The sequence below is a fragment of the Atta cephalotes genome (genome assembly GCF_000143395.1).
Source record: "Atta cephalotes unplaced genomic scaffold scaffold00021, whole genome shotgun sequence".
NCBI classification, from domain to species: Eukaryota; Metazoa; Arthropoda; class Insecta; order Hymenoptera; family Formicidae; genus Atta; species Atta cephalotes.
In genome coordinates this window covers 343,828-365,691 of record NW_012130085.1, presented here as the reverse complement: position 1 = coordinate 365,691, position 21,864 = coordinate 343,828, and the positions used below count along the sequence as shown (strand labels likewise).

Sequence of the window (21,864 nt, the reverse complement as noted above, 5' to 3'; positions counted from 1 at the left end):
ATATATATATATATATAGAGTTCCTTCGTTTGAATCACTTCCATCGATAGACATGAACTCGGTAGTAGAGTCGGGATATCATTGGAGCAGATAGTCCTGATGGACTCGCTGATACCGGAAGTTTAATAGCACAATTAAAGGAAGCTCGTTTTATCTAAGTTTCTAAGTTCAGCGAATCGTATTTTCATTCTTTTATTTCTTGATTTTTTTAGAATTGGGAACGATTAGATACTTCTTTGTGCTTGAATAAAATGTGCTTGGACGTATTTAATTCTCTCCCACTTCAGAGCCTCTCTAATTAGGATTCAATTACTTTAAGAGAAAAATTAAATATCTTGCAAGATATACTGCGCGTATATCCGTCTTTATTACCGCAAAGGTAGATTGCAAAAATAAAGGGACTTTGTTATACGATCACGAAGCATCGAGAATCTAAAAATTGTGTTGTCCTTATGGATCCGCTCGTTAAGACATTCGCGCCTTTTAATGGTCAAGACTATATTCCCGTGCAATGGGTTTATGGCAAAGGACGTTGTACATGGTGCGGAAACGAGAAATCTCATAAAATATGATACGTATCTTCTTATTAGGAATAAATTGTGTCCTCATTATTTCGTGCACTTCTTCTTGGTACATGCCAAGCATTTCTTGGCACACCGCGCCGGCTTGTTCTTATTTTGCTGTTTAACTCGGGGTGATACCGACCAATCGGCGACACACCTGCAACGAGATCCGCGATACATTTGCGTGCCCGTCTGCATCGGAATGACATTTGTCTTGAGCATCTTGTACCGATCTATTTATGGAGGAGTACTCATCTGTCCCGTAATTCCGCATTATTACAGATAAAATGTCTAATGTTTTGCTAAAATGTCTAAAATTTTAATTAGATACAAATTTAAAAGTAATTTTAATGGAACCATTAAATAATTATCTACGACGCTCAAACTGATTGCTAGAATGTCGAAACTTTTAGCGGCATTGCTCATCATACTTAAGTTTTCTACGTAATTATTTTATAATGATCAACAAATTATTATCAAGATCTGTATCTAGCTCTGTATCTAGATTCTGTATCTAGATTTTTAGATACTTTATCAAAATCTTTTCCGTGTAGGAATCATCATTGTATGATGACATATAGATTAATTAATTATTAGCTATTCATAGATTCAATTATTGTAGATTCAACTGCTGATAAGTTTCAAGTTCTATTTCCTGCGATATAATCTATTATATGAAAATTTAATAATATACGCATAATATACAGATCTGAAAATGTTTTGCGGTATTATGCGGGGACTTAATATTTTGCAATCAAAAATATTTATGCCAAAAGTAATTTAAATTTACGAGGCATGTATATAATATTCATTATAAATGAATGTTAAATACGGAACTTCGTTTAAATTTTATTAATTTTTATGCAACGTGTGTATATTAATCTTTGAGGACTATTGCAGTGATGATTTTTGACGTGATTAAAATTACTGTGCTTCTTACATTCCGTAACTTGAATTGTAAATTTGAAGAGAAATGTTAGGTGATACAAATACGTGTATTCGAGATACGAATATTCCGAGCATTTAACGAGTGCCATTTTAAATAAGATCATAAATTGAAAGCAATATGGTGTTGTCAGATTTTTATCGGACTACGTAATGCTGCAGCCCATGATCCTTATATTATGCAGACTCATACTAGTATTATAGTATAGTAATAAAAGCTTTAACTAGTTGCCACACACTGAGCGTTTCACTTCCTAAGCGTTAATGATTATAACAAAAACATTATTTTCTCGCACGCATAAACCGATAGTCAATACCATAACTATAATTCACCCAGATCGTAATGTCTGCTTTCATCAATGTTTATGCAAATTGAAGAGTTATAGTTGCTGGGAGAAATTAGCATCAAGCATGCATATTCTGTAAGATGATCTCAAGTAACAGTTTTCATTCGTATAATAATAGCTTCAACGTAAATGTCAATATATTTTGCTTTTAATCTTCGCGTGTGTATAGAGTTTGTCTCTTTCAATATATAATTATCAATATATAATTATTCTTATCACGATAATTATTATCCTATGTGCAAGCAATTAATTTAGAAAATTAGTAAGACAGACTACGAGATTTTAGAAGCTATCACTCTTTCTTCATCCGATTATTATCTTTGGTATTTTTTCCTCATTCTGAATTGTATATCGGAGTGTATCATCGTGTCGTGTCTCGTTTGCAGTCTCATCTTTTCTGCGACAAGAAGGTGGATGAGAGACCGTGGTAAGAGCAGCCTTTGGCGGTGCGATTATTCATTGAGACGTTGATTGCGCGCATGACATACATACATACCGGCCCTACCATCAATACCTCCAGCTACCAGCCATCCAGACGAATTTTGATTCTTAGCTTTTAAATCTACATGAGTCTTTTAAACCGCGGTTGCACGAAATAATCTCGCAGTGTGTGTTGCGCCCTTAACGGTCTCTAAAAATCTCAAATAGCTCATGAATATAAAGTATTCCAATTTGTCTCCTCCGATGACCAACGATCGGCGAACACATTCAATCATTGACTCGCGATTTATATTCGCCGATTTATATTACGCGACGCTTAGAATTAAGTCTCTGGCGAATCAATCTTCAGACAAAAGTATCATATTCGCTGATGTGCACGCGATATCTCCGCTTCAGATTTTATTCACGACCGATACTTACCGATAAATCTCATCTCACGATGTTCCCACATTTCGTCTCCCAGTGTCTCCCTGTTGACTGATAGCGTGCTGTCAAGTTTGCGTTCAACTTGACAGCACGCGCTTGTGCGACATCAGGGAATTCAATACGCCAAACGATTCGATCTTCCGAGTTCCTCAAGGACTGACTCAGAGTACGATGCAGGTCACAAGAAAATGATTAACAGTTACCGTTCATTGATATATGACGGACATATGTGACATGGCAACTATCGTCATAAAATTATTATATTGTTCTTTTAAAATATGACTTGGTATTTTAAATGGACTTTAAACATCAATATAACGGAATAATATTTCAAGATTAATAACTTTTGTAGCACCTCCAATTTTTAACTTTTTTATATTAAATATTGAATTTTACACTTGGAAAGTTTCTACATTGAATATTGGACTAATTGTAAGACAAATTTTTAGTTGAAAATGAACGATCCAAAAGAATATGATTATATCAATCAGAATTATGATAATCTTACTTAAAATTGTGATTCAACCAACAAATTCTGATTTATCCAAAATTCTAATTAATGCAATCAGATTATTTCTGCAATAGATTTTTACTAATAACCATTTTTATTGATAATTTTTATATTGATATGAAAAAGATTGCATAAATTTTTTATAAAATATGTGACGTTATACTTGTATGATATCTTTCTCTTATCTTTCAGAAGGATTACATATTATATATCAAAATTATATTGTTAGAATAAGATGTAATATTTTATATTTTCTTTTTCTCCTCATCCATCGTTTGTAATATCTGTTGCAATGATTTGACTTCTATCTAATTACTACATCAATCAAAATTGATCATATCGACAATCGTCCACATGCATTTTACGTTATGGTTCAATTGACAGGACATACGTCGCGCGAAACGGAAATCAAACTTTGAATGATAGCGAATCGCGGATTTTCGCGTGGGCGGCACCGACGATCGACCGCATCGAGTCATTAATCCTAGCCGGATTCGCGGCGTACGGATCGGAGAAACAAACCGCTTGTCCCATAGTGAGATGGTATCAACGTCAAAGCGCGAAAAATGATCGAACAAATAAATCTCACGTCGAACCTCACACTGTACAGTTCCTCTCAAATGGCGCCTCGCTTCTCTCGATTGTTCTTTATTGACAATCAATCCTTTCTAACTCCACGGGGCGCCTTGATATTATAAAGTTCTCTCCTGATAAATTTTCTGGGAAACGTTTTAGCTACATCAATTGCTTTATCATAGTCATATTTATTAGTGTGATTTTACTAATTGACTGTAAAACATTTGATCTTATAATTAATCCTCGTTTTATGAGGATTTGAATCTTTCTTGGAAAAAAGAAAAATTCACTCTGAAATTTATTCGAAATAAAAGTGAGTATGATTGATGATCCTCCTAAAATAATTAAGAAAACTATTTGATAATGTAATAGTAGTGTTGAAAAGTAATTCTGAATTTTTCCACATTTTCAAAATGAGCAGCAAAAGATTTGGACTGAACAAAAAAGATTCAGATTGCAGACAAAAAGTTAAGCTTTAATGATACAATGTATAAATAATTTGGCACAAATTTGTGTTTATATATTTGTGGCTTTTTACTTATCATTTTGTTTCAATATTCATTGTCGTTATTCTCCATGTATGACAATAAATAATCTGTATGATTATATCGATGTTGATTCCAGTTATCTGAAGCTTGAACTAGTGTCTGTCGTAAACAGTTAGGCATTCTGAACCTTCACAGGTTAATTGATTATGTATATACCTAACACTTTCAGTTGTGCAGCTGAAAATTAGGTGTTAATTTTGCTCGTTAGATCGCGGTTGAAAGGCATCTCGTCGAATATTCGTGCCGCATTCAGTAAGAATACGCATGCGTCACGCGGACGAAGATAAATTGTGAAGCTATTCGTCGAGGGTGAAACTTTCAATTAATCGTGCCTTGAATACCGGCGGTGAGTCTCTCTGTCGACAAATCGGCGACCGCGCCATTCGTTTTTTAATCAGTCTTGGGCACCTCGAAAATTCAAATTAACCATACGTCGAACTCGATGATTCGATGAATCATCCTTCGAATTGTTAAATTGTCTGACTTCTTCGTTAAAGTTATGCATTTTGCGCTTTAACAGCTCGTACATATGTCTGCCGAACGCAATCTGTCTGCGTGTCCATTCAAGTTGTTAACAGAGCGCCGCCGAAGTATTTCGGTTTACGATCGTTTCAGGAATTCGTACGTGCCAATCGTATGCATTAAGCGCGACGTGTTAATTCGTAACGCATATGATCGGCCGTAAAAAAGTAGCATGTGAACCGGCGCGGATAGTTCTGTCATCGCGAATAAAAATTCGGGTCTCGGTAGCCCTCGGAGCTAAGCGATCGTGTTCCTGGTTCGTCGTCCTCTTTCCTTTCGTTCGCCGACAAGTCGTGCCGCCGCGAATCTGGGACGATAAAACGAGGCTCGCGTCCCGAAACTCAAACGAAGCGGTGTCATAAAACGCAGGTTTCAGGAAGGTACGTCGTTACCGCGACGAAGGTCTTCATCGCGAGATGAGAGGAAGAAGCGCAGAGAATCGTCTCGGTCTCGAAGTATTCGTCCGAATAAAAGCATCTCCGCGGCAAAAACTTGGGATACTTTCGATCAAATTAGTTCCTGCATGCACGATTTGCTTTCGCATGTACGCTCAGATAATTAGCGAGATACAGAAATACTTATGACTATTAGACGCGATAACAATATCTTTTTTATTGATACGTGAAATAATAAAATTCGTAATGAAGAATACTTTACGAACGGAGAAAAATTATTGCATTAACTGGATTCTAATAGAAAATGAACGATTTAAAATTCTGGTTAAATCTACTAGAATTTTAGTTCAACCAAATATTTTTCTCCGTGTGGATATCTAATTCATCCGAGATTTCGTGATATTCATATTTCATATTTATATAATTGGTATTTTTAATAAAAATTTTTTTTATAGAATAAATATTTTACTTTTAGAGTGGACAAATTTTTATTAACATAAAACTACTGTTCAAATAATATCTTCATATAAATAATTTTACAAATAATTGTCCGAAGCATATATATATATATATATATATATATATATATATATATATTGATTTGTAATGATTTAAAAATTGATAGACTTTGTATGAATTTATTTTAATTTTTTAAAATTAGATATTTAATCTTTTAATAGATATATCTTCAGGTATTCATCATGTACGATTGAATTCATTTGATTTCTTCCTATTTATAGAATGTTAAAGAGTAAATTAGATGTATCTCTTTCTTTGTATACAGCGCTCAAGTTTCTCAAACGGTTTTCCAATCAAATAATCACTGTCGAGATACGCCTTTTCGTGCGTCAAGCGACGATTTATCCGAAAGGCTATTCAACCTATTCCACTCTCCTATGCATATATATTGTAGACCAGGTGGTTGAACGTCACCCACTCCCACGTACTTGCGGTCCGCGTCATTTTTTCCTCCAAACGTACACGTATCGGTAATTGGCCGGTGTTGTAGTCGGCGGAGTCATAACGACACCACCGCGGTTCGAAGTATCGAACACATTGCGTTTTCCATAACCGATAAGCGATCGCGCGGTCCACGCGCGCGTGAGAAGATGCGCCGCAGATGCGGAAGCGTCTTGGTAGAGAGCCGCGCGCAATGACGGAACCTAAATACCTATCGCCCGTTAGGCGTGCACGCTCGCGCGCGAGTTTGCACGCTTTGGCGTGTGGAGGTGAGATAAAACGCACGCGGTCCACGTCGAGGTCGCGACGCGTGAGATCGCTGCATGCTACGAGGAAGAGAAGGTGGAGGAGCAGGAGGAGATGGCTGCGGCGGCGGTGCAACGTTCGTTTGCACGCTCGCACCTGACTCACCTCATACACACGCTCACGCATATGTATACACGTATACACGCTATACGTGCGCACACGTGTTTACGGTATTTGATCGTCGTTCACTTAGCACGGCCCAGTGACCCGTATAACCTAAGGTCTGCTTATGATCGAAGAGGTTTCCGTGTATCTTTCCCTTAACGGGATGGTACGAGACTCAGTGTTGCATCTTACGAGAATCGTTTCGGTAGTAATAGCCGAGTGGCGTATCGAATCTCTTAACGATATTCAAATCAATGCAAGTGACTTTTTTTAGTGCGCGCGAACACGTGATTTTTTCCACTTTACACCGACAACTCCGCAGTCGGTATTCAGAACCATGTTCACCACAAAGTGAGAATTTAGCATTAAATGGATGGCAAAAGGTCTTGGTTCTTGTAATACTTTCCGCTGTGTGAATATTTATAATCTCACGAGTCTGTAGAATCTTTTGAAAGTTCATTTCGTATGGATACATTGGTACTATTCAAAATTCTACATTGTACTTTCATTCGTGTCAAGCAATGTTGTCAGAGATGTTGCAATTATGGTAAACCAGCAGCTTAGAAAAAAATCGCATACAAGTATTTCTAAGAGGATCAAGGGAGAATCAGGAAGAAGGGGAGGAAAATACGATGATAACGAGATACTCATCGCATGTCTCGCTTCTTATGGTCTTATGATTCTTACGGTTACGGAATGCAAGACGTCGGGAGTGAGCCTTCACTAATGTCGATGAATGCAACATTGGCACGATGATTTATACAGCGTTAATTTTGCAACGAGACGCACGTCGCTTTTACACGGCGGTTTAGTTTTTACTTCCCACGTGCCTCACGCGCTGCTCGATAACCGATATATACTTTCGATACGAAATGACATGACGACGGGTTCTCTTCGCTCTCGAGGAGAAAAATTCGTAATTGGGTTAAGCGTCACGTTCCGGCGTCGCGCATGAAATATTCGTACGCCCGCTTTAAATACCGGCGGTTTTTAATGCATATAATTCCCGGATGATGATATATTATAATCTTTTTATAGCCTGTGCGAAGTGTGTACATTAGTTAGCGCGTGATTTAACTTTCATTTCCCACGTTTGCCTCCCCGACCAATCGATAACTCAACGTTCGGAGTTGAGAAGTTGCAAAAACGACCAGTACTTGTCTGACACATCGGCACATCTAGTAAAAAAAAATACAAAGTTTCTGTGCCGTAATTATTCTTTTCTGTAAATGATTTACTACCATTGGACAGTATACTTATCCTTTATCATGTAATGTCTCATCATGTATCTCTTGTTCTTACTGTTTTAAAAATGAAATTCTATATTCGCTTTTATTGAATAATATTTCTATTAGAAAACTGTTTATTAGAAAATAAGAATATGGCTTATATTTTATATGTCTTTTATATGTCTTATCGTCGCGTGCGTTTAGCGAAATCCAACGTTCGAGCGTTTAAGTGGACGAGACATTGCACGAGACATAAATACCATTCTCTAATCTGTACAATGAACATCCGCATATCCGTTCTTCGCATATTTACCTAGAAATCGCAACGGTGTGCGTGATTCTCGGGCGCGATCTATGCGTGAGATAAATCGTACGCGATCAAAGGCGATACGCGAAATTCGCTGTCCGCTTCTACATTACCATTCCACAGACAAGCAGTTTGCACACTCGAAGGATCCGCGTGTTGTACAGAGTTGTATGCACGACATTCGATCGGCGGCTCACCTAACGCGGCCCAGTGACCTAAATAAGCCGTGGTTTGCTTATGATCGAAGCGGTTTCCATTTCTCCTCGAGTCCAATCATGCTCCTTCAAGAGGTCCACCTTCTTTGCAGAGGCGGAGTCCCCTTCCTCCTCGCTTCTGATACTCATGTGTATACAATTCTTGTCTTATATCTACAAATATCAGCGAACATTCTGCGTTTGTCTTCATTTCATCTCAAACATAATCTTTCATGCGGTGTACTTTTAAATAATTTAAATAATATACATCTTAATAATGTACAATAGAGGAGGGGTGTCTTGAGACATGTTGTATCTTGGGACTCACTAATTATTTTTTTAACAACGAGATTTTTAATCCTCAATTACTATTAGTATGAAACTACTATTAGTATGAAAAATATCTAAGTTTTAAAGAGTCCTATTTGAAGTATAAAATGCAAATAAATCTACGCGATTAATACAAAAAGGCTCCAAGTTTTCTTATCTACAATTTAGATCCTCAGTATCAATTGTACAGATTGTAGAATAGTTTAGAAAATTTTTACTTTGATCCAAATGATTTGTTGGTCGAGAATTAATGTTGACTGCTCAATTATATAAATTTTTTGAACATATCTGAGGGCTGCCAACATTAAAACTCTTGTTATTGTCAAAAACGAAATTAATGTATTCTTAGATATAAATCTCTCGATACATCATAATTAAGTCTTCCTTATTATTTGTATTTTTTACGAGAAGCATTCTGAAATTGCGAAAATCGGCGACTTAAGCAAAAATTCACACAATTTGTTTTTTTGATAAAAACAAATTATAAGTAATTTTTGGATAATGTTTGAAATTGATAATGTTCTTGTTATACAAAACTTTGTGTATTTTAAGCTTATAATTTTAGACACTATCAGACAATATCATGACAGAACTTCTTTTTTCTTTTTTTTTTCTTTCTTTTCCTCTCAACATTTTCCCTTGCTTGTCTCATCCACTTTCCTTCCCGGCGCATTCTCCTCCGGCTGCTGTTGTTAATTATCCTCGCATATTTTCCACTCGTTGTGGTAAGATTAGTCATTTATCATGCGCAATGTACGTAGAAGCGATCTAATTATCAGCAAGCTCTTCGATGTGCGCGTCGTCGTAAATTCCTTCCTAAGAAACATGCTTTGGTTCTTGACAGCATGTATGTGACAGATAAAATGATCGTGACAGATACAAGACTATGACGGAGGGTGACATCGAGCTATCAGAGATCGTATTATAAGTCAGATTATGCAGAGACTAATCTTTGATTAGGAAAAAGAAAAAAGAAATCGATAAATTGATCGGGAAATCGATTTTATCTTATTTCCTCGATTCGAATTTTTTATTGGATCGATTTTTTATTTTGTATAATAGAAAGTAACAATAAGTAAGATAGCTATTTAGAATATCTCGATTTAGATCTAGTTTCAGGATCTACGTTGCTGCAAATTACAGTTGTCGCTTTTGAGAACTTGCTTTATATAAATTTCCTGTTTTTTTTCTTCAATTTTTTCTGTTCACTAATGTCTAATTGAGATACATGTACGTAATATATTTTGACGTTTTGGAGATATTAGGAGTTACATTTTTCAATCTTTTTCTTTATAACCGTCCAACGGCAGAAATGTATATCGCTAAAATTAACGACGATTAATGCTTTGATCAGAGCGAGCATTAAGTCATCATAAGTCATAAGTAATAATTCCCCGAGCGATACGTCCATCGTTTGTTTGAGAGTTCTGGAGCATGACGGCAAATGTGGCAATACCGAGCGAGAGCACGCGTTCGACATGGACCGATCATTATCAAAAGATCATTTCTGTCGTTTGATCGTTATGTCATAATGAAGACTATGATTGCATAACAAAGAATATCGTGAACATTGGTAGAGATCTTCTTGCAGGGAGGAATTATATAAGACGTGACTAATGAGTCGTCGATTTGTGCGAGTTCGATTGTCTTGTTACATCTATTGTATTTATAATCGAAATGGAGCAACATATTCTTGAGAACATATTTACGTATCCCGTGTGTAATATTACTGAGTGATATTGCTGTAAATAATTCCCACTGACTGCGAAGTTAGAGACAGCCATGCCAGAGAGCTTTAATTATCCAGCGAATTTGGATGCGCAGCAATCACTCATTATCTGGCTTTACTAAACATCGACATTTTTATAATATCAGCTGAAGCTATCCGCACTGTTTTTCGAGAATGGACTTGCGTTTTAACGGTTGTTCGGTGCAAATCCGCTTATTGGGAGATTTTTCTATCCGATTTTAGCATTAACAATGCTATTGTATTCGATATTAATAATATTACAATATTACAATAATACAATAATGTACACGTGTAGTTATTAATAATCCGGGACTGACGCTTAAATCTGTAACATAGTTACTTGTCTATAAGACCTATTTAATTTACGTTAATTAAAAGACATTAACTAATTTTGTGGAACTAAAATAGTATAAAAAAGAATACTAAGTTTATTTTAATAAGAAAAATCCAAATTTTTACGGATGTAACATAGAGAAAATTGAATTTTTTGACATTTTTGAAAGATTTATAACTGATAATAATAGATTTATTATTTAGATCCATAAAGCTATGAACGCTTACATAGAAATTTCCAAATATATCTTATGCCTCCTAAATATCAATCTTGAAGGAAAAGTTGCGGATTTGAGAGAGAATACAAGATAATTGTTACGTCCGGTATAAATTATGTCTTCGTTCCTTTTAAAACCGGTTACGTTTTAAAGCATCATTTTACGTATATGGTCTTGCGACTTATTCGATAGCTCATTAAGAAGAAGAAACATTGAAGCGATTGTATTTGAAAGATAGAGTAACAATAATTAACAACAATGTTTCACTGCTTTATCACTTTTATTTCCAAAGTTAATGTCAAAATGACAAAAATAAAAAAGAGACTTTTAAATATTTGAAATATATATTTTTATGTTCTTAAAAGTTTATTAAAATCAGTTTTTATCAATAACTTACACATAAAATATGTAATTGTTCTCTCTAACTTAATTAAAAAATTTTCTATTAAATTTCTTATGATAGTTGATGATCTTAATTGCCTATATCAATAACGTTTTACGAATCAAAATTAATATAACTATGTTCGATTTTTTTAAATTGCAGGTATTATCGTGGCTTTGTAAGAAAGGCGAAGATATTCTGTCGAAGCACGCACAACATATAGCGACGAATTTGACGTCGGCACGTCTTCACGAACGGGAATTCGAGAAGTTTTACTTCACGTCGATGGTAAGTAACGTTGATTGTCCCATAGCAGTTAATGGAATCGAAAGGAGAGCCCCAAGAGGAATCGAGTTGCTCTCCTAAGAGAAGATTTCACTTTTTTCGCGACCCATTGAGCCGCCCGTCACGCTTCGATGCGAAAGAAATTCTGTCGCGGAGGACTCGAAAGGTGGCTGCAATAAGTGCGAGATAATAAAAGATTCCTTTGTGACAGGCGCGGACTGCAAAGACCCCTGCCAAGTGTGCACACTTCCCCCTTTTTTTATTTATCTGCCAGCGAAATGAAGAAATAACACGGAAGGAGTCGAGACGACGCCGAAAAAGAGGAAGACGAAAATGATTATTCCTTTCGCACCTGTAGACTTAATATGGTCAGAAAGCATGGTCTTGCAGAATAGAGAAAATGGTGCAAAACGATAGAGATATTCATTTTAGCTATGCATTCATTCCCGCAGAATGTTTGTGCAAATTAAAATCATAGGATTAAGGATAAAATTCGCTTGAACGGATTTATTTCTAGCCGGTTATTTTGTGCAAATCAAGTATTTATTTATATATTTTTTGAGATGACTCTTTATATGATATGTCCGGTTATTTATTAATTATCATTGTTATTAATTATCATTGCGCCACATAGATAGTAGAATTTCCAGCAATTTATTAAAACGCAAGCAATCTAACAGAAAACACGCACAGGTTTTATATATTGTTTTGTTGTTTAGAGTACTAAAGTAATATAAAAGAATTTGTTATATATATTATTTCTTTAAATGTTTGCACTTGACATTTTCTAAAATAGAAGAATAATTTTACAAATATATATTTTTTAAACTGATTATTTTTAAATATTAAATCAGTTTTTCATTTGTTTCAAATTATTATATTATGTATTATCCACTTATGTATTATAATGTACAACAGATCACTATATTATCTACTTGATTACAATCTAACTCATCTTTTCTACTCAGTCGATAACAGATTTCTCTTTGTATTTCTTTATTATACATCTAATATTAAACGTATATTTACCTATTTATAAATATTTATTTTTTTATATTTTGAAATAATTTATCAATTATATAAAATAGTCTGAAACTTTTAATCAACAATTTAATCAACAATTATCAATAAATCGCTTTAAATCGTTAGAGCTCTCTCTATGATCGGTAAGTCGATCGGCTAATCTCGTGGCGCCGCCTGCTGGGATTTACTTTGAACGTTTCACTAGCTGACAGATCTTCACAACCGACTAAGCATCGTGCGAAAATTAAAATAGCAGGAGGAAAGGCAAGTGTAATAGCGATAATTATTTTTTTCTTGACATCTGCAACCTAGTTAATCTCGCCGATATGTAATGAGCTAGTTTGATCGTGGTCATTAATTTAAAGTAGCGAAGGCTGCTTTTCTAAATAAGTTCCGTAATTAAAGTCGTACACTTATTACTTGATAAGATAAATGATGGAGAGTCGACATTACATGGAGAGTTAACATTCTATACAGCGAGTGAAACTTGAATCCACTACTAAGTACATACCAATTTCTTTTCTTATCAATTAATGTCGCAGTAGTATATCCACGGATTCTTACTTCCGTTTTTTGATAATGGATTTTGATAGGATTTATTGCGGATTTCAAAATTTTTCCACAGTTGTCGATATTGTGAGCATAGATTCTCAAATATTTTTTAATTTTTTTATCAGAAAGCATCAATTAAATTGATAAATTCTTTTCTGTTTACAAAATTTTTATATATTGATTACTTGTAAAAATTAAAAATAATTAACTTGTTAATTTTAATTGTAATATTGTTTAGAGATAACTTAAAGTGAAAGTACATGTTTGAGACGTAAAGAATAATCGCATCGCATGTAAATGGATCGCGTGGAAAGATATTATAAAAAAGACAGTACAATTTCCATACACATGAGCTTAATTAAACGCGATTATATGAAATTCGGAATAGCAATCAAACGAGTCGAATAATTATAAATGTTACGCTATCAGCTTTATACCACGAGTCACACAACTTAGTGCGATAATAATACGTTAGTCCTCAGTCGGTCCATGTCGTAGAAAATTTATTGCGAAAGAAATCGGCGTTCCACGGGCGTTTTTCCTTTTTTGCGAAAGATTAAACTTTCTCTCGGCGGTAATGCCGAAGTATTACGCGTAGTACAGACAGTTTCAGGGCGCAATAAAGGCCCGTCGATGATCCGACAGACAGTTGTTACTTAATTAATCAGTCTCACAGCGAAACGTCGGGCGAACGATCAACGAGATATAAAAGCCGGTCGGCCGACGATGCAACGGTCAGTCGTACGTGGACGTTAATTAATCACGGTGCACCCACTTCAATTATCCGTTTCATGCAGGATGCGCTCAAGCGCGTGGGTCATTATCCAAAAACGTACCCATCTCTTGTACCTTCTCCCTTTTTTTTTTCCTTTCTTTTTTTTACCTCTTATGCGGCCCAATAACCCCCATTGCTACCCACACGCTGTCATAATTGTCACCGATTATGCCGCGATGGTCGAAAAGTGCATTATTTGGGTCATCTTGACGGAACTGGAACGAAGTTATTGGCGATTTATTATTGAATGATTCGCACGCGTTTCAATCCTGCACGACGAGCAAGCTGTATATGGAGCATCGAGTAATTACACGACGCTGGTGCATCAATTGAAGCCGCCGTAAATTTTATAATAGCGATGAAAACGTGCGTCCATTTAATTATTTGGAAAAGACTTCTTGATGTCGCTATATGTATTTTTGGGAATTAATATTTGATATGACCCAATTTTATATAACATTACGAGAGACATTTACTAAAATACTCGAGACATATATTTCGTAACAGCGACCGCCTCGGTTTTTTTTTTACGAATATTTTCTATGAGTATTGTGTAAATATTGGCGACTGCAGAGTATTGTATAAATATAGGCGAGCGTATAATGCAGTTGCTGATAAGAATGCAAAAATTATCGCAGACCTTGAGCGAGGTAAGTGACGAAAGCTAGTTAGAGCTGTGATCAAAGTACAGAACGTTGTTAACACGATGGTGGAACAGGATAATGTCGAAGGACTGCCAAGGAGGAGTACTCGTAATAATGTAGACGGTCGTTCTCGTAACCCAATTACATGGGACATCGCCGGCGGAAAAGGCGAGGAAGTCATGCCAGGAATAAGAACGAAGTATTATGTCGGCACCTATAATGGCGACAATCGCAACTCATGAAATTATGGTCGATTCTGCTTCTAAGAAAGAAATTCCATCGAGTTTAGAAACCGCCGTGCCATTACTTCACGAATCGCGGCATGATCGCGCGCGATTGTTGCAAATATGTCTGAACACTCGGCATTGAGTGTAACGTACTCTGAGGAATTTGGTAACGATCAATCGATCGTGAAAGTAGCAACAGTGTGACCGAAATGCAGCTCAATGCATACGAAAACGGAATCTTGCTCGCGATACTATTAAGTATTCGATTAATACTTTTTTTTACCAATAATTGATTATTTAAAAAACAATGTCCAAAATACGAACAAAGATATCCTGAAGATGTTTGTCTTTCAGATATAATGTCACATAATACAAAATTTGTAAGGAATTATATTTCTTCATTAAAATTAACATGTCTTAATAAATTTAACATTATAATAAATTAACACATTTTATGCATTTATCATAAAACACACACACACACACACACACACACACACACACACACACGCGCGCGCGCGCGCGCGTTTATTATGTTTTACACGTGTTTATTATGTTTTAAAAAGCATTATTCTTATGTTATTTGTTCACTCACTTATGAAGTTGTTTTAATACTAAGAAATATTGAATATCAATTTACACAAAATATTGAAATAAGTCAAAAAACATTTTGTTAAACTAACACTCGGATATGTTAAAAATTCAACACAAATTTTAACAGAACTTGAGTGGACTATTTCTAATGCAGATACAAAATTTTTTTTTCTATATTTTACTTAACTTTACGAACAGGATGCAATTTTGTAATCGTATAATATCTAGTTAATCAATCATGCTGTTTATTTTCTAAAATAATAATTAAATTCAACAAATTTTTAATATTTTGATAACGTTGTAATGTAAATCATCTGTTGTTTTATATTTACTTCAATATAAGTAATTATATTAATATCTACGTGTGAGAGAGGAACGACCACACGTTATATCCGGTCAATGTGCTCATCAATACCACCAGTGTTAAGCGCGTGTCACGAATCGCGATCGGGAAACCGTTTCAAAATTCAATTGCAAAAGCATAAATCGGCACAAGGCAGTTATGCTCGTTAATTCACTGTACTTGATGCGCAACTTTCCATCGTAATCGTCACGCGATAATCAAGACGACGATGTGTTGACCGCTATCTGATATATCGTATAGATGGAACATCCTTTTCGCAATATTTTATACTTTGAGTATTTATACAAAAATCCAGACCGTAATTACTGAGCTTCTTAATTTAGAATTGACCTCAGTTGGAACCTTAACTTCAAGTCAAGATGATTCTGCATATCAGATGGTTAAATAAGTTTAAAAATTAAATCTTAGATTAACGGTTTTTTAAATTAAAAAAATAAACACGTTTGGTTGTAGGAAATTAGAAAATTATAGATACTGTTAATCGAGACTCTAATAAATGATCGGAAGAACCTTCGTTCATCATAATCTGCATGATGCAATAATTTAATGCAAAGTATATATGTCGCATTTTTAAATATAAAATTTTATTATTATTTTAGTTCTTCAAATTCAGTTCTCAAATTAATATTTTTAATAATTTTTTATTCTTGATTATGGAATCCTGTTTTTATCTGAGATAAGATCAAAGCTCTTTCGTACTCGGTTCAATTACTAACGCTTACTCAGTATCAATTCAATTGAGTGTGTTTATTAAATGCTAAGTAGCAGTTATGGGAGCGTACGGGTTGGTCCCTCAATTTTAGGGTGCCTATCGCGCGGAATTGCCTACCACGCCGCGTGAAAGCGTGTAATCGCCTAATCGTGCTCGACCCCACGCGTAACACCCACTTAATACACGATAGATTTATCTCGGACAAAAGGAAGACTGTCCTCATCTGAACGCAACATCTGTTGCATGATTAACACCCTATCGTTTAATTGATTTGCGACGGTGCTCTGTTATAGAAATCGTTAAAAGTTGATCGCAATATTTTCGGCTTTACAACAATTGCAATTTACTTGAAAATACACATAACATCGTAATGTACTGTGCAATATGCTCATAAAATCGACTCTTAACGACTCGAAGACTTTTAAATAGAACCGATAAGCTATATCGCATTTTTTTGTTGATAAGAGAACAACGAAACAATATATATAATGACACTCTTCTTTATTGCAAATAAAGTATGCATCGCTGGTCAAGACTTATTTTTGTTTTCAACTTATATATAACAATGAGCTCAAAACGATATTTTTACATTGTGACGATTCGTTTAACTGGAATTCTTATGTTCGGTCGAGTTTTTTTCTATGCGAATTGTGTAATATTATGTAAATATTATGTTTGCTCTTTTCAACAACTGTTTTTTTCAAATCTGGTACACTTATAAACCATTTCGTGAGGAATGACCTTTGGAGGGTCATTCTACAATTTCACGCGGCCCCGTAAAAATGGCGATTCAATGTCGTCTGTGAGTTGCCTTTTTCTCATAGCACGCAGTCCTACAACACAATGGTCGACATTGTGTTACGCAATGCGCTTTATACTTTTGTTTCGAAGAAGAAACCGTAAAATGCCCCGCCTTCTTAGTGTTTAATGTAACGGGTCATGACAAACCTAATAAACAAGGCTGAGAGACCTTGGAACGTAAGGCGCGATTGTGCGCGAATTGTGCTTTACATGCAAATTGCGCTATCGTTATTCTCACTCTATGACGTGATAGCTGTTTCTAGGAATATTTGTTATTATCACAATGAATTTTATTTCGATTTTGATTCTTACGCCAAGGAATTTTTTACAAAGGTATCACCAAGTAAAACTCTTATTTAAAGAATAGTATTATGATTATGCCAATAACGATAATGAACGCAAACAATTATAATATTCGTTGAAGTTTAACGATATGTTAACGAGCAGTGGGAATACTAAAGATCAATAAAGTTTTACGACCATGCAATTAACTCCTTGCAGTTTATTATTTTAAATACTTTCCAGCATTTATCGTAAAGCAATATAATATGTTCTTTAGTTTAGAAATTTTTTAAATCACCTAAGTAAATAAATTTTATTTATTTATCAAAAACATAGATGAGGCACTTGTTTAAATTTTTTCAGAGATAGTTTTCTATTAAGTAAATAGTGAAAGTATTTCTTATTTGTTTATTATTTTTATTAATTTTTTTTAAATTTACTAAAATGAAGTAATATATATGTATACTGTGTATCGTTTCTAAAGGTAATTAAACATATGACATTATTTTAACAGAATATATTTATTTTAACTTTGTATAGATATTGGAAAGTACATAGATGTGAATAAGTGGTGCTCTAAAATACTACCGTCAAGAATTGTAAAACGAGCAATTTATTTAACATAAGAAAATGTCAGCCCGAAAGAACTTATGTTTGAAATATCGTTCTGCACGAACGAGACACGTTTCTCACACCCATTACCACGCGGTTCAGTGCCAAATAGAAGAGAAAGGAAGGCGAAACTGGAGGTGACATCTTGCGAAGGTCATCGTACATACACCTCGAGGCTCACCTTCCGGCGTAAATTAGGAGACGATGAGAGAGGGAGGCGGGTTTCGCTCTACTTCGAGCCATCGATTAACCCATATTTCTGAGGTGCATCGCGTTTTTTTTTTCCATTGCATCTACGCGCGCAATCTATGTGTAACGCGCCTTCTCCATCTCATATCTTCCCAGTGAATGCAGCAGTGAACCCACATGCTGCTCTTGCGAACGCACACGCGTGCGTTTGTGCATACGAGGAACCCATGTCGTTGCATTGCGTATTTATCGAATGACAACTCGGCATAGTTTCAGTAAATCCCGTTTGCTAAACGCTTCTTTGCGCTGCAGACAGATTTGTTAGAGTGAATCAGCAAAGCGCTGATGACGGCTAGCGTATATTCAAGACCGCTCATTCTTGAAGTCTAAACATACGCGAGACAAACGAGCGATGTCAAGGAATTCCATTATTCACCGTTATGAAAGTGTAAATTATGAACGTACGTTCAAATTTGATAATACATGTAACTTAGAAGTGTATCATTACATAATAGTAAAGAAACTTTACTATTAGTACTGCGAAAGTGTATCATCTGTTAAGTAACTGTAGTAGGAATTACGAAAACGTAAATCATTGACATTGAATATTTTATATTTTCAAATGGATAATTTTTTTCAATTGTTATCATAATTATTTTATAGTCTTTAAATAGATATTTATTAAATTGAGCATTTCAGGTGAATTACTTTTCAATTGTTATAATTCTTTCTTATAAATCTTTGCGGTATTCATAGTCTATTTTCTTATTTCAAGATTATCTTAAATAATATCTTAAGATGCTAATACGACCGTCTGATCTTGTGGCATTTTAAAATTATATTTAAGATCTTAAATATAAAAACCGACTATGAATATCTTTGAATATTTATTAGATTAAACATCTCAATTTTCACTTTTATCGTAATTATTTTATGATCTTTGAATATTTATTAGGAGAAGCGATTCATTTTGATCTCATCCAGTCATTCCGTTACCGACGAATAAATACATTACAGTTTTACCGTAATATATTTTTTTTATTGATGTTACGGTATATCCGAGATCAGTCTATCCCTAGTTCGGGAATCTTGAACTGGTCGGCCAGGGCCACATCACGTACGTGCTCTTCATGAAAAACGAAGTGGGTGACCCGTCGTTCGTACCGACATACGTACATATATGCTCGTTCGAGTGTACTACCTGTACTGCGTAGAAATGAGTGGAAAATGTAACTGTACCTTCGGTTCCTCCTTACACGATGTTATTATTCATGAATTGTCATAAGCCGGATTCCTGAACCGACAAACCGCCGATCCCTCGACCGACATAGTTCTCATGCTGCTTTGTCTATTAGCTTGCATAATTTTCTTTTTTGCATATTACTGATGTTTTTTTTGCTTATATTTTTTCTATACTGTTTCTTGTACGTTGCAATGTGACAAATTGATTAATAATAACAAGACGAAACATTTATTTCGCCAGTAGCAAAATATAGATATATTTCATATTGTTATTTAATTATCTTCATGATTTATTCATCTTTACTTTCATGCGTAACAAGAATAAATACTATTACAAGGCTAAATGCAGATTGTTGGATAAAAAAACTCGATTTCAGTTATATAATTGATTTGTATAATATATCTGCATTTCACATTTAAATCCAGCTGACACTGAATTGTTAGCTTTCTATTGTTGAGATAATCGAGATCACTCAGTTAATCAGTAATATAATCCGTGCATAGAAAGCGGTTATTACCGATACGATCATCGTAAGCGGATCCGAGAGCACGGAGGACGTAGGCTATATCTGCATTCCTAGTTGGATATTTGCGGCTAGGAGGCGATCGTAATGAGAAGCCAAGCGTTTATGGATTTGCTCAAGGACGTTGAGGTTACAACTGATGACACGAGTTCATTAGCTCAGAAGAATAATGCGACATTCGCATAACAAACAATGTACTTGCGCGTGCATACAATGGTGCATTTGCAATGAAAGTGCCTCGTATAATTTAAGTTGCGCGCCACCGAGAGAATTCTACTTAAGCGGCTTGTTAGTTAGATTAAGGAACGCAAGATAGTGTTATTTTAACAAAAAGGGACTATTACGCTGTACAGCTGTTATATTGCTTGCACCTCCTTTATGAAAATGAAATACAACAAGAGAGATGTTAATGACTTGATGATTATTTCATTATCTTCTGTAAAAATGTTTATGTATGCTGTTTATCTTTTTCAAATAAACAAAGTTTTGAAAATAATATTTCTTAAAATTTATTCTGTGAAAGAAGTTCTTCCGCGCGCGAGTGTACTTTATATCGAATTTTTATATTTTTAGAATTCGTATGAAACACTTGAACTGGTTTTCTTTTGAATTTTTTAATATTTTTTTCCCTGGGTTACATAAGATAAATGAGATATATAGATATAATCAATCGATCATATACAGAATGTATACAAAATCCGTTATAAGGCGCTGAAATCAATACGTCGCGTATGTACAATGTACAGTTACATCAGGCTCAGAGTACGTGAGATGGATTTGATGATAATGGTAGATTAATGTGGATCCCTTTTTTTACTGCCGCATCGGGTGTCACATGGTAATTTCACAGGTTCCGACATTGAAATATCGACCAAATTCCTGTTCCCGTTGCATTATGTCGCACTCATCAACATGATTCAAGGGTAAGACAGGAGTTCGGATCTGTAGTGGTTTTTTCTCGAATAGCGTGAGAGAGAATTAATGAGCCATAGACGGTGAGAGTTGCGTATACTGGAATCAGATATCGCGAAGAAAAATGCGCTCAACGCAGATTAGCAATGATCTTCAATGCATCCATCGCGACATGTAGTTAAGTAGTTGATTATTACAAAAACTAATTCACATGCGTTGTATGTACTTTTCAATGTTATCTATGATTGAACGAGAATGCATTTTTAATTGTTTAAAATTAATTAATCATTAAATTATTAAATGAGACTTATTCATTATAACTCGCGGATGAGTTGCTGCACGATTATACGAAAACATAAATTTTCTCTTAAGCATAATCTATCAGCCCACAAAGAATATACTCATTATCTCACGTGTGCCATACTTTTTGTGTAATTATATTTATAGGATTATATATCTTTTCTAATTAACTGCTTTAATTTCTCCATCATTAGTATACATAGAATGATTTAATGTTACTTTCAAGATTTTTTTCAAAATTCTGTGTTTATATTGCCAAAATATTAAATTTTTAATATTTACCTATTAATTATGATAAAAATCCACAGGTATCATATACTTTTTATTTCAGTAATCTATATTTATTACTCATTTTTCAATGTAAATTTTATTAATGTCAAAAAAGGCGATGAGTGTTTCAATCTCAATTAAGGAAATTAATTTCAATAGATTAATAAA

At 34.8% G+C, this 21,864-nt stretch overlaps 1 protein-coding gene across 1 annotated transcript in view; it reads left to right on the top strand.

The window, feature by feature from the left end:
- The window catches only part of LOC105619441 (puratrophin-1-like), a 158,075-nt gene that overhangs the window by 101,491 nt on the left and 34,720 nt on the right, over window positions 1-21,864 (top strand). Inside the window, exon 11 of the mRNA XM_012200959.1 lies at window positions 11,551-11,676. Coding sequence (XP_012056349.1) covers window positions 11,551-11,676 — 126 coding nt within the window. The remainder of the gene's footprint in view (window positions 1-11,550; window positions 11,677-21,864) is intronic.